Raw genomic sequence first — 20,357 nt, forward strand, 5'->3', positions numbered from 1 at the left:
TTTTGGCCCTCAATGCCTCTGAGAGGTGCTCAGCCATGTATATTCTAAAATATCTTCATTTGCCATGGAAAGCAGAAATGCTATCAGAAAACCTTACAAGACCTACTGTAATACATGACATACAGAGCAAGTGATGTCCATGCCAGAGCTACTGCATGTCTACCAGACAATGAGACAACCTCCCTGACTATTGGAGCTGAGGTAGAAATTGCATATGTCCTTTCAACCACCTAATAATCAAGAGACAACTTGTTGAATCCACTGGGGAACTGTACAAGCCTCCTGTCCTAGTTGAACACTTAAATCTTAGAACATCTTTAAGATGGCTCTGGAAGTGATGCTTCAGGAATAAATAGTGGGGGCAAATCTTTATGATAAGTAGAGATGAGGATAACATTTGGTCCTAGCAATCTGTGCCTTGATACAATCCTGTCAGGTCTACAGACAATTGCTTGGACTTCATGGCTTGGTTTGCGCTCTGACATGCACTGTGGGACCTTCTATAGACAGGTTTATGCCTTTCCTAATCATGTCCAACTGAATTTCCCACAGGTGGACTCCCAATCAAGTTGTGGAAAAAATGTGAATAAAATCCTATAATGTTGCGCTCCCAAAACACTCCAATTTATATATGGAATCACTTTATCTATGTCCTAAGAACCATATGTAGAAAAAATAAAAAATATATATAATAAATCAAATGACATAAAAAATATACTGAATTAATATTAAAAGAAACCTCCGTGATTATACTAAAATAATAACTGATTAAAGAATGAATATTACTTCACTTATAAAAAATTATTCAAATGATCAATGTGCATAAATAAATGCATATGTGAAAACAGCTATAAATAAATGCATATGTGAAAACAGCTATCAAATCCCCCTGATGAAGCCACATGACCAGTGGCGTAACGCGTAGGGGTGGGACTGTAACGTCACTCGGAGGGAGTCAGTTCGTTTGCCGGACCACGGGTGCATGCCTCTGACAGTCAGCGGAGGACTCGGTTCATATTGTGATACGGATTTTGAATACAACACATGTGAGTGTTATACTTGGAGTCAATAAAGCCAATCTTTATAAAGGATAAAACACCATGTTGACATCTTTTTCCTATGTGGAGAGCCGTATGGAGATGAGAGTATAGAGGAGTTGAATCCTCTGGAGAAGGGATCAATCCCAGAGCATATGTTAATAGCGGCGGATATCCATTGTTCCAAAGGAGGGAGTCCTAGCCAAGTAGGTTCCATAGGAGGAGAACCAAAAGCGCATATAGCCTAATTATAGGCAGAGAAGGAGGTGAGCGTACATCTGCACTAATGGGAGGATTCACAATCAGTCACGGATTCACATGCAATATGGATTGAAGATTAATTAAACAGCACAAAGTCACTTTTATTATATGGGACACTGTTTTCACATATGCATTTATTTATGCACATTGATCATTTGAATATTACTTCACTTATAAAAAATTATTCATTCTTTAATCACAGTTATTTTAGTATAATCACGGAGGTTTCTTTTAATATTAATTCAGTATATTTATGTCATTTGATTTATTATATATATTTTTTATTTTTTCTGCATATGGTTCTCCAAATGTCCCATACAAACAGTATCCTCTTCCTCTATTTCCATTCTCAGCACTCCTCCATTTTCCTCTATTCTATATCTGAAAATATTTTGGAATGCCTTTAATATAATGACTAATGATTTTATATACTGACAACTTTATAAGCCAGTTCCTTAAGCTAACCTTGGCTCTTACTTTCTTATTTTGAATATGTATTTGAAAGTCACAACCCGGAACCACAAACAGTGCCAAGTCTCAAGACATTACATCATGAATGTAGAAATGAAAAATTCCAATAAGACCCAAAAGCTGTCAAACATGTCCACTGATAGTCACCACCACCTGATTGTCACCAGCATCCTATCAATGGTCACAGACTACTGATTGATGACCAAAGACAGGGTTGCCTTGCATCTTCTGTTTTTATATACATGTCACATCTGTAATAAATGGAAACCATTCCAGCATACACTTTGTGTTTTGTCTGATCTCCTATACTGTAGTATGTTTTCCAATTAGGCCTCACTGGCTGACTAGGGGAAATCCACAAAACGCCACCTCTATTCACTCCTAAACCTCAATTCTCATGTCTCAGTCCTCTTCCATTCTTAGTCCTCCAATCTCACTCTAGTCAGGAGTGGAGGTCCTTTTCCACTAAACATCACTCTGTACCTCCAAAAATCTTGGGTCCCAAATAAGCCACTACTAATGGTGAGAGCACCGAGTCATTCCTCTTTTTGCCAATACCCCAGACACACCTTAACTTGCCACATTTTGATGTTACAGTTTTATTCCAAAATGGATTATTCTTTCCCCCCCCTCAGCATTCTACAAATACCCCATAATGACAAACACATGAAAGAAGTTTGTTTGAAATCTTTGCAAATTTTTAAAAAAAAATAAATTTACACAAGTATTCACAACCTTTGCGCAATACTTTGTTGAAGCACCTTTAGCACCAATTACAGCCTCAAGTCATTTTGAGTATGATGCTACAAGCTTAGCACAACATTTTTTGGGCAATTTCTCCCATTCTTCTATGTAGTACCTCAAGCTTCATCAGGTTGCATGGGAATGTCAAGGCACAATCGTTTTCGGATCTCTCCAGGGACGTTTAATCATGTTCAAGTCTTGGCTCTGGCTGGGCCACTCCAGGACATTCACAGAATTGGCACGTAGCCACTCCTTTGTTGTGGGCTGTGTGCTTAGGGTTGTTGTCCTGTTGAAAGATGAACGGTCACCCCAGTTTAAAAGGTCCAGAGTGCTCTGGAACAGGTTATCAAGCATGTCTCTGTACATTACTGAATTCATCTTTCCTTGGATCCTGACTAGCCTCCCAGTTCCTGCCACTGAAAAACATCCCCACAGCATTATGCTGCCACCACCATGCTTCACTGTAGGGATGTTATTGGCCAGGTGGTGAGTGGTGTCTGGTTTCCTCCAGACATGACGCTTGGCATTTAGGCCAAAGAGCTCAATCATTGTTTCATTTCAGACCAGAGAGTGGTTTCTCATGGTCAGAGTCCCTCAGGTGCCTTTTGGCAAACACCAGGCGGGCTGCCATTTACCTTCCATCTGGCCACTCTACCATAAATACCTGATTGGTGGAGTGCTGCAGAGGGTTCTCCTTTCTTGAGAAACACTGAAGCTCTTTCAGAGGGACCACCGGGTGCTTTGTTACGTCCCTGGCTAAGGCCCTTCGATCGCTCATTTTGGCCAGCTCTAGGAAGATTCCTGGAGGTTCCAAACTTCCATTTACAGATGGAGGCCACTGTGCTCATTGGGACCTTCAATGCTGCAGAAGTGTTTCTGTACCCTTCCCCAGATCTGTGGATTGATACAATCCTGTCTTGGAGGTCTACAGACAATTCCTTCGACTTCGTGGCTTGGTTTGTGCTCTGACATGCACTGTTAACTGTGGGACCTTCTATAGACAGGTTTATGCCTTTCCTAATCATGTCCAATCAGCTGAATTCCCCACAGGTGGACTCCCAATCAAGTTGTGGAACCATCTCAAGGATGATCAGTGGGAACAGCATGCACCATAGTTGAATTTAGTGTCATGGCAAAGGCTGTAAATACTTATGTACATGAGGTTTAATTATTTTTAATAAAGTGTAAAGATTTCAAAACAAACTTTCATGTTGTCATTAAATTGTTGAGGAAAAATTAATTTAATCTATTTTGGAATAAGGCTGTAACATAACAAACGTTGCAAAACTTAAGAGCTGTGAATACTTTCTGGATGCTCTGTATATACACATTCATGAACATTTCATAATTTCTGGTCTTCAGTGCACTCAAATTTAAATGTTTTACATATTTTATATTTACAAGAGTAATGGATATATGGGATTGTTCTCCAGTTGGAGGTTCTACCACTCAATGCATTATCTAAACAACTGTTTTACAGTCTAGTTATTTTTTATATTGCTTCCGTGGTCCTCTAGATATGCTTCTATCTATACTTGGATGATAGAGCAGTGAGTCGGTTATGCAGACGCCGCTCATACAGCTGGGCCACCCCACACAAATGCACTTATGTTACCCTTCCTCCATACCCCTGAGGATGTTGGTGATAATGAAATGTGCAAGGATGAGCAATTGAAGAGGGTATACTGGATTGTGAGCCAGAGTAGATTGGGCAGGTTCAGCACCTCTGCACTTGCTGTCATAGTGCCACATTGCATGCAACTTGGCTTTCCAACATTCCCATGCAACAGAAGTCAATCTGTAAGTCAACTTCTATGAAGCAGGAGTGGTTACAGATCATAATTCAGCTGGTCCCTGCTGAATCATTTAAATTTCCATTACTATGTCCAGCAGGTGGGCCCCTTTGGAGAAAATCACACATGTGCGGGTATGATGAAGGTCAGCCACCCTTAGTGCTTGTCTGAATAGGAATCAATTCCAGATTTCAGCTTCAAATCAATTGTTCAGATAAGCACTATCCTGGCACCAGATTGCCCTCAGCCTATTGTCATGCCATTCATGAAACAGTACCACCCATAATGAATAGAATATCCTGCTTGGCAGCTTACAGCCAAATCAAACCATTTCCAACTATTCTCAGAACATGAACAGATAAGGAGACATTACACACCCACAAACTAAATATATTTCTAATTACAAGATAATTTACACCCGTTAATGGAGATATCACATAACCTCATGGTCTCGGTGAGACTAGGACACACAATGGTTTATATGTCATCTCCTTTAATATTTGGGGCTTTTGGTAGTGTATTCTGAAGAGACCCTTTAGGCACCTAATGATCTGTACAGTCCAGATTTTTGTATCTCAGTATCTGAAGACCATCACTTACTCCAGACGTAATATCTATCCATCCATACACAAACATGGATCCTAATTACAGTCCAATAATAAAGTCCAAAATGCTGATCTGATCATGTTACACCAACTTCTGGACCAACCTTCCATGGCAAATTTTAATTTGGTACAGCTGATTCAGTAAAGACATTTGGATCAGCTTTCTTGAATTATAGGTTTGGTCACTGTATGGGAAAAAGGAGTTGGTAGGCTTAAATGTCCCCATTTACAGAAGCACTGAACATAACATCCCTTCTTATTTATATTTGTATAATGGAGCATGGTGGTCACTCCTACAGGGGTTCTGGGCTCCTATAGACCAACAAGTATTAAGTATAGAATGTCTGGTGATAGAAAAGATAATAGGATGGTAAACAATGGTACATTTTATATACACATTCTAGGATATTGTGACAGGACAGCTATGCTGCAGAGATCCAGGTCTTCCCCTTTCATCTCCTCCACTGTCCCCAGGTCAGACCTTTGGCAATCGCCAAGCTTTGGATATTAAGGTTTAATTTATTTTGGCTGATCTAGGGCAATCAGTAGATTGAAGCAAAGTCTGACATATGTAAAGTATGATGTGAGGGGTTTTATGCAGATTATAACATTGGGGGATATACTAAAGCAGGAGCACACAATCTGGTGCAGCTCTGCATAGTAACCAATCAGCTTCCAGGTTTTATTGTCAAAGCTTAACTGAACAAGTTGAAGTAAGAAGCTGATTGGTTACTATGCACAGCTGCACCAGATTTAGGAAATCTTTCCCCTTGTTTTTTTTATAAATTGTGACACTTGTTTGGGGAGAGCTATTTTTTCCAAACAGCATTAACAAATAGTAGCTATCCTGTGACTTCAGTAATTGTGATCAACATGTAAACTAAATTACTTATACAACTTTAAAAGTCAGGCACAAAAATATTTAAGAGTAGGTGAGAAGAAAAATAACAACACTTTAGAATGGACTTAGTCCTCATTGCAATAAATACAATATAGAGGCTTTTCCTTAGGGGCTCATTTAGACAACCAAGTGCTGCTCCTCTGAAAATCAATCCACACTCAGCTCACTTTTCAGAGGGATTTGATAGTGAGAAGACAATATGTTGCCTCCTCACTGCCTGTATAAATCCTTTAAATGCCACATCCTCTAAATGCCACAAATGTGACTATTGCCCGCAGCTATACACTATGGCTCTGTGGGAGGGATTCCTCCAACACTGAACAATTCACTTTCCTGCACCCCATGGTTTCAGGGTGAAGTTTCCACCTTCAGCACAAGAGAATACACAGACCCCATCCATATGGGCCTACCCATTCCACCATTGTAGAGCTCATGCCAAAGTCTCCATCTCCTGTGTTGGCCAATCAGAATCTCCCATCAATTAATAAATCCATTTTCTCCCCTCATATATACCAGACCTCCAGTCCTTACTTTCAGAGATCTTGTGTGAACCAAAAGGGAGTTGGGGGATCAACTGTCATATTGCAATTAATTCAATAAATGACAAGTTGGTAAGTTAACAAAGATTCCATTAGTGAAGACAGAGCAAGAATCCATCTGTACCTTCTGTCATGCATCAGTGGTAGTGAGCCCTTGTAGATCAGACTCAGGGTTCCCCAGGGTGTGGAGTCTAAGCCCCAGTCTGCTTCTTCACCAGGGCCCCTGATGGTGGGGATGGACTTGTAGCAAGCTGGAACCAGGTCACAGCCCCCAGGTACACCCAGCTGAGGATGCAGAGACCACTCACATGAGTAGAGTACAACAGCAGGAAATCCAGTAGATAGGCCAAGGTCAGAAACCAAGAAGACAAAGCCAGGATCTGTACACAGATTACCATCTACAGCCCCAGCAGCTCAAAGAACTGTCCCAATACTCCAGTAAAGCTACCTACACTGAGCACATGTGTATATATAGGGAAGTAAACTGGGAGTGACCCAGGAAGTAATAGAAGGGAAAAGGATATAAATCCACAGTAGAGCAGGCGGCGCCTATAGGGAAAGAGACACCAGCAACACATGTGAATGAAATTACAGATCTAGCAGAACCTCTGCAGAAGGAGGTAAGAAATGCACAAACAGAACTCTGCAGGCTGGTCCAGGACACCTCCATTTTCTGAGGTTATGTAGTTAAAACATAATTTTCCTTTAAAATACTAGGATTGTATCTGCCCTTAGGACTTATATTTAGCTTGTGGTTTTTTTCTTGGCGTTTACAGCCAGAGTAGAGATCTATTTATTGAATATCCACATTGTCCTGCAACACTTTTTTTTTAGACAATAATGTCATGCATACATAGGGATGTCCATTCTTCATATATCTGTGAAGTAAATATAAACTGCACCATCTTATGTTTTTTGGTAATCTCCATCATCCAACACTTGGATGTAACAGTACAAACCAATTCTTTTTTAATAGCTTGGCTTTCACATTCCACCATTCCCATCTATTTTTAATTCACATGGAAGCATTATTCTAATTTCTCTTTTTCCATATTTTTACAATGACCAGAACACATTATCACCTCTATTTCTGGCTAGAATGTTGATTATTTTGACCATAAACTCTCTACAAGTGCTGAAGTTTAGAGACCAGCTCCAGCCAAGTCTATTTCTGGTTTGTGACCTTTGTCAGATACTAATTGTCATATGTGCCCCTGCTGGGGAAATTTCACTGGTGATAACACAGAACATGATCTCCCCAACTGGGACAAGTATGCTTCTAAAAGCCTGACCCTAGATACTGAGGAATGTTCATGTTTAACATAATAAAAATGTCACGAGAAACTAATCTATATTCTTTGTCATGATTCCAGAATGCCTTCTAACCTCCAGAAAGTGGCCAAAAACACCATAAGGTATGTCCTTCAACTCCTCTCAGAACAATGTGACCCCATCCAAGAACTTGGGACAGGTTCAAATGGAAAGGTGCTTCTAGCCAAACACTGGGGTTCAGGTACACTTTTGTAGTACTAACATCTTGAGGGCTGCTTGATTTGTTTGGATTGCCCTAAGCTCTGCACAGCCAGGCAACATGCATTTTCAACAGTCCTTGAGCTGGGTTTTTAATTGTCTTAAGGGTTAACAACTTGGCCGGGGTCTAGGGGTATATGGGATTCCCAATGAACTGAAAACTTGAGGACAAGCTTTTTAGCAGCCTGTACACTGTACAAAAATGTGAAATCCAGATAAGCAGCATGTAGCACTGTCTCTTTTGGAGCGCTAAAGTCCCCTTGATGTACCTCCTCAGACCCCAGATGAAGCGTTCCTCTTCACCCAGCTGCACTGAGGCTATCCCTGGGCAAGGAATTCCAAGATGTAACAATGAAGTAGTCCTGGATGAGAACTAGTTGGGTCTTGCACTTAATTGCCCCCTCCCTCCATCTGGCCTAGGGGGTGTAGAAGTACTCACTGTCCTGTCAGTATGGAGGGTTTGTAGCTGCTTTCAGGCCTTTTGCTGGGCTGGCTCCTTCTCTGTTGCACAGGATGTCCTTCCTAAGACCTTGGGCAGTGAAGATCCTTCTTTCCAGCATCCTGCCTGTAGGTAGGCTCCCCTCCCTGGGGCCTCCTCTCAGGCTCCACACTCCAGTATTCTCAGTCCATCTTCCACCCGAGTCCCTGGCTTTGTCATATTTAAGGGTTGTTGCTTGGTCACCTTCCCTCATACATGCAGATATGGGCATCCTCCCCTCCTCCTCCCCTCTTCCAGAACCATTTCTGGGTTTCTGGAAGGGCTCCAAAACCCCTGACCTGTAGAGCTTCCCAGCCTTTCCTGAGGCAAAATCACTACCTCAGTCCCAGGCTGAACCAGCCTCTGTCTAAACAAAACCACAAACCTAGCTACCTAGAGGGTGCTACATCTTCTTAAAACATTCTAAAACCTCTGCCATGGAAAGCACAAATGTTTTCAGAAACCCTTACAAGGAGTACTGTTCTACATATAGCATACAGAGCAAATGATTTCCATTTCGGAGCTACTGTAAGTGCTGCTGTGTCTTCTACATGATCATTGGACCATCTCATTTCACTCCTCTTTTTTTGTGCTCACATGATTGATCCGTAGTTCTCAAGAAAATACTTTAGATAAGCAAAGAAACAGTTAAAATGAAATGTTTCCGGCGCAAAAAAAATCAGTGTTGGCAAAATTTCAGCTTCTCAACCTTTTCAACACAGAGGAACCTTTGAAATAATTTTCTGGTCTCAGGGAACCCCTGATAAAATAACTATCTACAACTCATGATACGTTAGTAGGTAGGGTAGAGAAAAACTTCCAGACCAAGCAGAATTATAAACTGAACATTCTCTGTTTTGACTGTTTATAAAAGATCTGAACTTTAAGGATGTTTGGCTGGAATTTCCCCACCAAATGTCCCCCAATGCATTGCTTGAGCCATCGTTGGCTAAGGTCATATACTTGTCCTCTGTTCAGGTGCAAGAAATTGGCCAATGTTGGGTCACAGTAAAGTATCAGCCCACACACCATAAAAGGCCGACTTCACAGCACCCTTTGTCAGTGTGTTGGTGGATTTAGTGTGAGTGAAGGACAGCTGACATTTGTTAAAGGGAAAGAGACCGTTTACAGTGGTGTGCTGTCAGTATCGTGCTATAAATTGTATTCAGTGCTGTATGTATTACTATATTGTGTGCTGTATATATTTATCTATTGATGATTTTGCAGTATCTGCGGCTAGAGAGCGTGGAGTGTAAGCCTCCTTGTACTCCAATTTAATTTGTAATTAGTCCCATTAGTTTTCTTTGACTGCTTCTTCAATGGTGGGAGTTCCTTATTTTGTTAATAGGTTGTTTGTGTTTATTTTTTTAAGCCAAAAAAAGGTTGTAGTTTGGTTTAGTGTTTTGGGGTGATGTCAGGGATGAGAGGTCAGCAGGGAATTGTACAAGAGTCAGTAGGGTAGTATACAGGGGTTCAGTAGGGCAAAAGATAGGGGTCATCAGGGCAAAGGACAGGGGTCAATAGACAAAACAGGGGTCAGCAGGGCGGAGGGGGTTATCAGGGCAAAGACAGGGCAGTAGGGCAGAAAAAAGGGGATCAGCATGACTGAGGACAGTGGTGAGAAAGGCAGTGCGTGGGGATCAGCAGGATGGGGGACAGGGGTCAGCAGGGCGGAGGGGGTTATCAGGGCAAAGACAGGGCAGTAGGGCAGAAAAAAGGGGGTCAGCATGACTGAGGACAGTGGTGAGAAAGGCAGTGCGTGGGGATCAGCATGATGGAGGACAGGGGTCAGCAGGGCGGAGGGGGTTATCAGGGCAAAGACAGGGCAGTAGGGCAGAAAAAAGGGGGTCAGCATGACTGAGGACAGTGGTGAGAAAGGCAGTGCGTGGGGATCAGCAGGATGGAGGACAGGGGTCAGCAGGGCAGGGTACAGAGGGTCAGCAGTGTAGAGGACAGGGGTCAGAAGAGAAGAGGATTGGGTCAAAACTGCAACATAGCAGCCAGCTATACACTGCAGATTGTGTCTGAAAGGGAATACGATCTTATGTGCTGTGTGGGGAGGAGGACATCTATTGACTGCCCTGTGTGTGGTGCCAGGACAAGGTCATCTAGCTCCCAGGGCGAAGATGAAAAACTAAGTCCTCTATGTGTGAGCTTCCTGTCTCAACATAAATCCTTCTCCCCCCTAAAAAAAAAAAAAAAAGTACCAGTCAGCACGCTCCCCTCCCCCCCAATCAAGCATAACTTCTGTCTGCAAGCCAAAATTATCTGCAAAAAAAAAATGCAAAAGTTCCTCCTCCTCCCAGTATAAACCCCCGTCCCAGCACAATCTTTGTCCCCAATCCCACCTCCAATGCCCCCAATTCCCCCTCCTCCCAAATCTCCCCAAAGTTCTCCTTAGCATAAATCCCCCCCATCTCCCCTCCTAGCATAAATCCCCCCCCCAGTCCCCGCTCTTAACCCAAATTCCTTCACCCCTTAGCACAAATACCCCCATCCCCTTTCTGGCACTAATCCCCCCTCCTAGCACAAACCTCTCCAACCCCCCTTTCTAGCACAAATCTCCCCCAATTACCCCATCTAGCACAAATCCCCCTGCTAATCCCCCCTCCTAGGAAAATATCCCCTGAAAAATTCCCCTAAATTCCTACTTCTAGCAAAAGCCCCCGTCAAGGTACCCTTCCCAGCACAGATCCTCTCCCTTTCTAAATCCATTGCCCCTTCAAATCCTGTTTTTTTTTTTTTCTATAAAATGACTTAGAACCCCAAAACATTATATATTTTTTCTAAGCAGAGGCCCTAGAGAGTAAAATGGTGGGTGTTGCAATTTTTATGTCACACAGTATTTGTGCTGAAGTTTTTCAAACACATTTTTTTAAGGGGGAAAAAATGCACTTTAATTTTAATGCACAAACCCCGATATAACAGTCAATTGTGTGGTAAAGGATGGTGTTACACCGAGTAACTAGATATCTGTCACGCTTTACAATTGTGCGCACTCATGGAATGGAGACAAACCGCACTACTTAATAATCTCCATAGGAAACATTATAAAAGCCTTTTCAGGTCACCAGTTTAGAGTCACACAGGAGGCTTTATGCTGGAATTATTGCTTTCTCTCTGACGATCACTGCGATCCTCTCATGTGCGGTGTGAACACTGTTTATATATGTGGGCGGGACTTCTGTATGCGTTCACCTTTGTGCACAAGCACAGGGGTGCTTTAACCCTTCCCAACTGTGCTATAGCCAAAAGATGGACCGGAATCATCCAGTTCTGGGAGGGTGTCTATAGATCTGATCACAAATCATGGTAAAGGGCCAATCACAGTGGCCTTTACCATGTGATCAGCTGTGTCCAATCACAGCTGATCACATTGTAAACTAATTTTACTGGTTATCGGCAATCCTTTCCTCACGCTCTGTCACAGTGTGAGGAGAACCAGTTACCAGCGATTTTGACAGGAGATATTTACACTGGTCGTCAGTGCCTGATTATTAGTGCAGCCCAATCAGTGCACATCAGTACCTCCTCATCAGTGCCACCTATCAGTACCCATCAGTACCCCCTCATTAGTGCCGCCTATCAGTACCCATCAGTACCTCCTCATTAGTGCCGCCTATCAGTACCCATCAGTACCTCCTCATCAGTGCCGCCTATCAGTACCCATCAGTACCTCCTCATCAGTGCCGCCTATCAGTACCCATCAGTACCTCCTCATCAGTGCCACCTATCAGTACCCATCAGTACCTCCTCATCAGTGCCGCCTATCAGTACCCATCAGTACCTCCTCATCAGTTCCGCCTATCAGTACGTCCTCAACAGTGCCGCCTATCAGTGCTGCCTATCAGTACCCATCAGTACCTCCTCATTAGTGCCGCCTATCAGTACCCATCAGTACCTCCTCATTAGTGCCGCCTATCAGTACCCATCAGTACCTCCTCATCAGTGCCACCTATCAGTACCCATCAGTACCTCCTCATCAGTGCCGCCTATCAGTACCCATCAGTACCTCCTCATCAGTTCCGCCTATCAGTACGTCCTCAACAGTGCTGCCTATCAATGCTGCCTATCAGTACCCATCAGTACCTCCTCAGCAGTGCCGCCTATCAATACCCATCAGTGCAGCCTCATCAGCAAACATCAGTGTAGGAGGAAAATCATTTATTTGAAAAATGTTATAACAGAAACTAAGATTTTTTTTAAAAAAATGTTCGGTCTTTTTTCATTTGTTTAGAAAAAAGTAAAAATGTTGGTGATTAAATACTACCAAAAGAAAGCTGTATCTGTCTAAAAAAAAAAGTTTCTTATGACTACATCGTTGCAGTGCAATTGTCATTCAAAGTGCAACAAAACTAAGAGCTGAAAATTGGCCTGGGCAGGAAGGAGAGAAGGGGAGATTCTGGTATTGAAGTGTTTTTTTTATTTTTGTATTTATTTATTTTTTACTACTTATTTGTTTTCATTTGTTTAAATCACTTTTATTGCTATCACAAGGGAGGAACAACATCCCTTGTGATAGCATGGGCAGTGACAGGCCCTCTCTACTGAGACATCTGGGGTCCATTAGACCCCAGATCTCTTCTCTGCCCTTACAAACATCTGATCAGACTGAGATTGGTGTGATCAGATGCTTTCACAGGCTGGTAATGGATTGTTTACATTAGACCAAAACCAGAAGTGACGAAATACTTGCTGCTTCCAGTTTCTTTGATCATAGAAATGATTGAGGATGTTCTGGTCTTTAGTTATCTCTATGGTTGGCAGGCAGGACCAGTGACTTCAGTGTGGGGCTCCCTGGTGGGATGGGAGAGCCCAAGAAAGCATTAGGGGAACCCCATTCAGTTGCATGCAAAAGCAATCCAGTGATTCATTAGCCACTTGGTTCACTTTTACTTTGTTGCATTGCTGTCTGAAAAAAAAAAAAAAAGTATTGGGGTTATGACTGGAGCTCCAGCCATGACCCTGTTATACCAAATTCAACCAGAGGATGTACAGGTACGGTTCTTTTGAGGGAAGTGGATATGGAAGCCAAATGTAACCCACGTTCACTACAGTGAATTGATTTTTTTGGGGTTAGCAAAGTTTGTGTATAGCAATGGTTCCCAACCTTAGCTGTCAAGTACCCCAAGTAGGTCATGTTTTGGGAATTCACCTTTAGATATAATAGAACAAGAGATATGCCGGAAGCACATGAAGGATCTCCAAAAAGCATCCAAACATTTTATTAAATGGTCACATTACACCATAACAACATTGTTGTCTCTGAGTCCCTCAAGGCCCCTTCTTCAGGCATGTGACTATTTTTTGCATAATATTTTATTGATCAGAATTTAAGAGATTACAAAATACAGTACAAAGAATACAAGATACAAAAATAACTGCAGATAAAAAACAAATCAACAAGAAATTAAAAAAGGAAAAAAAAAAAATCAGATAACTGGGTGTCACGTACCTGATGGGAGACTGAATTGATGAGGTCGGCCTCACTTGTGTCACTAATCCTGAGCCCGCTGAAGTTGGAACAGAAGGCATCTGAGGACCAGGGGGACAAGAGCACCAGGGTTTTGCTTGTGGCTCTTGCAGATGATGACCTTGATAAGCAGGATATCCTCTGATTTGGGTACTGTGGAGATAGACCAGGCAGGTACAGTGGATTGCCAGATGCACAGCAGAGCCAGGTATGTAGCCAGGACACAGGACTGGAACGGAGTATAGGATAGCCAGGGTCATAACAGTCGGGCAGCGCGGTACAGGATCAGGAGGAAATGCCAGAATCAGGAACAGAGCCGAATTCAGGAACCGGGGGGGCAGGAGAGTACTCAGAGTCGGGTCAGGAACAAGCCGGGTCAGAACCAAAGGAAATCGCACAGGAAACAAGCAGGACACGGGGGAAGCTGAAGACCAGTCAGCACTGAATGAGCACCGAGGTGCTCTTTAAATAGCCCACCCAGCGCCGACAGACGTGCCTGGGTCCTAGTGCCCGCCTGCCTGTATGCCTTGTCGGGATCCTGCACATGCGCAGATTCATGTGCTGCGGCGATCTTCTTGTTCCCTGACACTGGGTTTACAATAAACAATGCAAATTAGAAATACAAAAGAGGGGGGAGGGGTACATAACCAGGCCTCGGCCCACAAAGGTGGCTCCAAGCAGTAATAAGAGAAGGGGATGTTCCCCTGAGGTTTTGCCAAACCTTCTGCAATCAGAATAACTAGAATTGTGAAAGAGGACACGTAGCAATGCAGCGACCCCACTGACTACATACCAAAATGCATATACAGTACTGGAGTGGGAGATGCCCTACCAAATAGACTATGCTGAGAAGGATGGACCCAACAATAGGTCACACCCTCCCACAGCAATATGGGGCCCAATCACCTAACATTGCTGTTTTTATGCTGTCCATCTATATTATAAGAACTAGTAATTGTGTTCTTAGAAATAATTACATTAATTAACTTAAGAATGTTTTATAAAACAGGACATCAATGGGCCAGCACAGGGAACCAGAAAGAAGTCAACCACCAATGACCTCCATTTTGAAAATGCCCAAACCCATTGATTCAGTGGGGCTCAACATCCAAAATTATCTCCCTAAATCACATTCAGTAGGCAGTACTGTCACTGAACGTGACTTATTCAAGTGAATAGAGCTGTGCTGCAACTGCCTGTCCAACATTAGGCTTGCAGTTGAAAATACCATTGCAAATACTTCAACTGTCCAAGACAGCCCAAAACATTCAGGAAGAAGCAGTATGGCCTCACGATGCTTGTCAGCTGCCCCTGTGCTTCTCTGTGAAAAGCGATCTAAGGCCTTAAAGTCTTGCCCACCCACACATTTCTTTTTTTAGTTTTCTGCTAACAAGAACAATTGAGTACTGTCCTGGATACTTTTTTTATTTGCACTAACATTCAATTTTCAGGACAAGTTTTCAGGGTATATCCCCATCTTCAAGGTCCAACCAGAGACAAATGGTTCTACTTTCAACAGGAAATACAAGACAGCATACAATAGCCCACCCACCCCTCCAGTTCTGATTGTGTATACTGCCAACAGGAATAAAGTGTGATGTAGGTTTTTTTTTTTTTTTTTTTTACCGGATGGCTGTTGGGCCAGTGGTCATTGGGAGCACAGATATGTGCACTTCCCTCTTGTCTCTTTCCCCAGGCTACCCTTCATTGGTAGGTTCTTGTCTCCCCCATATGGTTGTGGGGATGGCATTCCTAATGCTTACCTCATTACCTCTTTATTGAAGACTTCATGGATACAATATTGCTTTGGGTGTACCGTATGGGCTCGCTCACACCATGTGCATTGACATATTTTTATGCACCTCTCAGGTCTCTGCATGGGTATAAAGAAAACCGTTGCGTTCTATGTGTCCTGTTCACACCACGATGCTAATGTCATGTGCAGATGGTGTGGTGTGAACAGGGCACACAGAAAACAATATTTTTCATTGAGCTTTTGCAAAGACCTGCATGATTGCTAGACCAAAAAGGGGAGGGTCTTTCATATGAATCAATCCTTGAAGGACCTCAATCAGAGGAAGGAATAAGAAAAAAAATCTCAGCCTCAGGCCACATGCCCTCAACATTCAGGGGTGGCTTGCCAGGGGGAACCCTTAGCAAAGCACTTTGTCCCTATAATAAATGAGGACAAGGGTCTCTTCCCCACAACCCTGATTGGTGGTTGTTCGGTTCTGCAGATACTTATTGGAACCTGGAAACCCCTATAAAAAAAGTGGTCCCCATATGCAGCCCCCCCACATGGCTGGGGATTCCCAGTGACAGCAGCGGTTCCTAAAATCCTGTGACAGTGGGAAGCTGTCATATGTAGGACTGTTAGAAATACAGCTCCTACATATGATGCTTGGGGAAAGGTTTGGGCGTTAAAGGAAAATCCAGACTAAACCTTCATCTTAACCCTAATGGATGGGAAGATAGAGGACCTCCTTAGGATAATCTAGGATGCAAGTTCTCCATCTGTGGCACCAGCCTTGGCAGCTGCATGTGTGGCTCACAACCTGGATGTTTGGACTGGTAACTTGGGTCAGCACATTGGGGGCAAAAAAATTCCCTTGCAGGAGATTGTGGATACCCCTCAGCTTGTAACCAAGTCTTATAAAACGGACACAACCATGAAGTCAGTAAGAGCCTCCACCAGATCAGATCCTTTTCCTAATTTGGCCAGAAGGGCCATCTGGCACAGCATGCAATACACTGGTATTTGTGACTTGGTAAAGGGCGAGATCAGTGGGCACAGCTGCTTCTGGGAATGTGGGCAAACAAGGAACAGGACTAGAAGCCAACACTGATGCTGTTACTGCTGAAACCATCAGACCCTCATGCTGTGATCCCAGGACACAGCCCAGACACAACCGTCATGGGACAATAAACTAAAAAATGGGAATGCCCTGGCAAATCAGGAACGGTTGGAAAGTATCAATCAGTGGAGCCCATCATTTCTTCTGCTAGGTAATAGAGTGTAAAGTTTTCAAAATAATGTTAAAAGGAAAAAAAGAACTGAAAATTCAAACTCTGAACACTGGAACATCAAAGAAATAGAGGTTTTCCATACATGTGGGAGTAATAGCAGCAGAAGTAGTAAAGTAGTATAAAGTGATAGTAGTATTAGTAATAGTCATATTGCTGTATAAACATAATAATACAATATTGAATAAACCAGAGGTGAAGAAGCACAAGAGCACCACCCAGTGCACAGGAGGAGTAACCACAGATTAGCAAAAGTTACTACACTATGCAGCTGGGGGGGGGGCTTGCTGATCTCAGGCTCGGTAATGTAACATCATTCCATCAATGTATCCAAGGATTCCTCAGTCCATACTGCAATAGAGTCATTAAAGTCTTCATTTATTATGACAATATTATACTTACCATATATGCCTTGTACAGAAGGATTGCAGAACACATTCCAATACACTTGACAATGAACAAAAAAAGGGAAAAGAAAACCAACAAAATGTAAAAAATGTCAATTTGTTCTAATATAGTACACATGTTTAGGAGCTTTATTTAAATCTGTCTTTTTTCTTGCTGGCCGGGCTGGACATATGATTGACATGTGTTTCCCATCCTCATCTATCCTCCAGCAGGGAACAGGTCCTGAATGCTGCTGCAGAGAACTGGGCTCATGTGATGCGGTGAGCTTGGCTCTCTGAATCATTTCCCTGTCAGCTCACAGAAGATGTTGCATAACATTGGGTGTCAAATCCTGGAAAAGACCGAATCTGGAGCAAAGACAATATGGGGCAGCACTAGAGCTTGGGGAGGGTGAACATTGCTTGTTTTTGTAAACAGGCCCCCTCCTACCACATGAAAGAATAAAACTGGATAAATGGGTTTTAAGGCCATTTAAGGAGAACAATAAAATCAATGGTGAGAAGAAGTGCAATGTAATTTCTATGTAGTATAACCATGCCATTAGCTGCTCTGTTGACCTGGAGCAGAGGGTCCCATAATTTGACCATATAATATTTTCTTAGGCAGGGGAAGCATTGGGAGACTAAAGCCAAATAGAATGAATGTGTAATTAGTGTAGGTACCATGTAAGCATACATCGGTGTTATAGCTTTAGAATGGTATATGTTTGAATAGTGAAATTGCTTTTGAGAACTGTGGTGGAAATAAGTGGACATGTGGTCCAATTAGATCTGTGCTTCTGTGGCTCATTATATACGGTTTTCCTATGCTATGAGTTAGTATTTCTGAAATCAGCAATTACAGTAGATAAGCAAACATGTGACCAGCTACAGAAAAATCCAGCAGTCCTAAGATTTAGACTTACCTTCCCCTAGGACATGAGACTTGTATGAGGCAGCACTTGATGAGGCTCCACAATGGATATCATGCACTTTGTTATATCACATGTATGACCGTTTTCCTGGTTAGATTCTCTGGAGGCATTTTTGTTTTCCATGGCAGGTGGACATATTTTAAAATGTCCATAACAGAACACCTCTCAGAGGCATTGAGTGCCAACAAGTCGCAGAACATCTGCCTGGCTTCAATGGAGAATTGTTGCCACTTTCCTGGTGCCAAGGTTAGGTCTTTCTTCATTTGCCACCAAGCAAACTCCCGATACATGGGGTCATGACCCCCTGCTTCTTCCCAAGGATATGAGCCGGTCATAGCTGTGTACAACAGGACTCCAAACGCCCACACGTCAATGCTCGGGTGCAGCAGCAATTGATCCCCTTCTTTTAAGCTGCACAATTCCGGAGCAGTATATGGGATGGACCAGGACATACATGGTGCTTGAGTGCCCCGGAGCCTCGTCAGTCCAAAATCTGCTAATTTGACTTCCTTACATTCAATGTCCATGAGCAAAATGTTGTCCAGTTTAATGTCCCGATGGACCATTCCTCTGCTGTGCATAAAGTCTAAGGCACTCGCTACCTGTGGAACAAAACACTTTACAATATCTTCATTTAAACCAACCTGTATGGAAAAAAGAGAGAAAATTAGTCACTAGACACAAATATAACACAATGTTACCCAACATATTGAACCCACCTTACCTCTTGTACAGGGAAACAAACATACATTAGCTGAATACACAAGGAGTATGATTAAAGGAAACCTGTCAGCATACAAAATGGTGCCATTAATGGTGCAAGATCCATCTTAACCCATCTTACTCCATTTTAAACCTTGCTTCATAACTTGAATGATACACATACCTAAAACAACAAGCGTATGCCAACTATACATCCTATCAACTCACTGCCCTGGGAAAGGAATCTTTAAAACTCAGAATGCTTCAAAAGCAACTAAAACTAGAAATCGTGACTTTATAAAGATCAATACATTTTTGATACAAACTTACATTTAGCTTTACTATTGAATGAAGGTTTCCAGCTGGTGCCACCTTCTGGACAAAGACATAGTCGTTGCTGGTTTGGAAAGCGATTTCATGGGTTTCAATGATATTTGGATGACCGCTGAGACTAAGAGACATTCCGTATTCCACTAGGAAGTTGTCCATTGGAGTTGTCTCTTTACTCATCAGTTTCATAGCCACCAACTCATCTGTTAAAAAGAAAGACATAAAAAGACAATGAGTATCATAAACCCAACATTAGAGAAATGATGAAGCTTGCTAAAGTTAGTTAAAAGTTTCTGTAAATCTAAAAGCTCTGACTTATTAAGATCCATAATCATCACTCAAACACTGGAAGCAAGGGGGGCTTGGAAAACTTAGAAACTTAAAAAATGCTGCTCAAAGGTTTGGAAATGTTCTGCAGCCGAAGCATTCTGTTGATTCTTAGATCTTGGATGTCACACTCATATCTCAGTTTAGAAGTAAAGATTCTTTAGACATCTGAGCTGTAAATAGAACTAAATCTGCAGAGGGAACCCAGAGCATTAACTAGAATATGTAAATATCAGACTTGTATATTATGGCAGACTTGCTCATTATAGTCTCCCCTCCTCTGGTGATGCAAGATCTACAGTATGATCCCCCTTGTTGCACCATGCAACCGAAGAAACTTTACCTGCTAGTTACTCTTTCCCTTAGTTTATTTCCACTCATTCAGAAGCACAACTGATTCTGTAAATCATTCTCTTTACATGAATTAGGCTACAAATTTACCTGAACCCCGATGTTTGGCCAAGAGGACCTTTCCATACGATCCTGTCCCGAGCTCTTTGATGGGGTGGAAGTGGTCTGTGACGTCCATCATCGTCAGGTTTTCTGAGGTTTTGGCGATGAGCTCAAGAAGTTTCCTTGCAGTGTTCTTGGTTACTTCTACGATGCTAGAAGCCATTCTGGAATCACAACATCAAAACATACAAATTAGTTTCATTTGGCACTAATCATTAGTAAGCGGCATTAATCATCTCTCTGGATATCACCCAGTTACTGTTATTAATTGTCACCTTCATTAGAGGTGGGGGGAGGGGTAGTATTGTAACTAAAGACAGTTATTTTACATTTTAAAGCTGATATATGCTTACAATTCTTATTAAATA

General features: G+C 42.4%; 1 protein-coding gene across 1 annotated transcript; it reads right to left on the minus strand.

Moving 5' to 3' along the window:
* Positions 1-18,239: 18,239 nt before the first annotated feature.
* On the minus strand, positions 18,240-20,152 carry LOC149435267 (serine/threonine-protein kinase SBK1-like). Its single transcript, XM_089662843.1, has 3 exons — positions 19,978-20,152; positions 19,210-19,412; positions 18,240-18,821 (listed from the first exon to the last, which is right to left on the minus strand). Exons 1-3 carry the CDS (start codon positions 20,150-20,152, stop codon positions 18,240-18,242), a joined length of 960 nt encoding a protein of 319 aa, XP_089518969.1.
* Between the last annotated feature and the right edge of the window lie 205 nt (positions 20,153-20,357).

Source organism: Staurois parvus, unplaced genomic scaffold, assembly GCF_062004578.1.
Source record: "Staurois parvus isolate SC_StPar_1 unplaced genomic scaffold, SC_StPar_1.0 ptg001566l, whole genome shotgun sequence".
In the NCBI taxonomy this organism is placed as follows: domain Eukaryota; kingdom Metazoa; phylum Chordata; class Amphibia; order Anura; family Ranidae; genus Staurois; species Staurois parvus.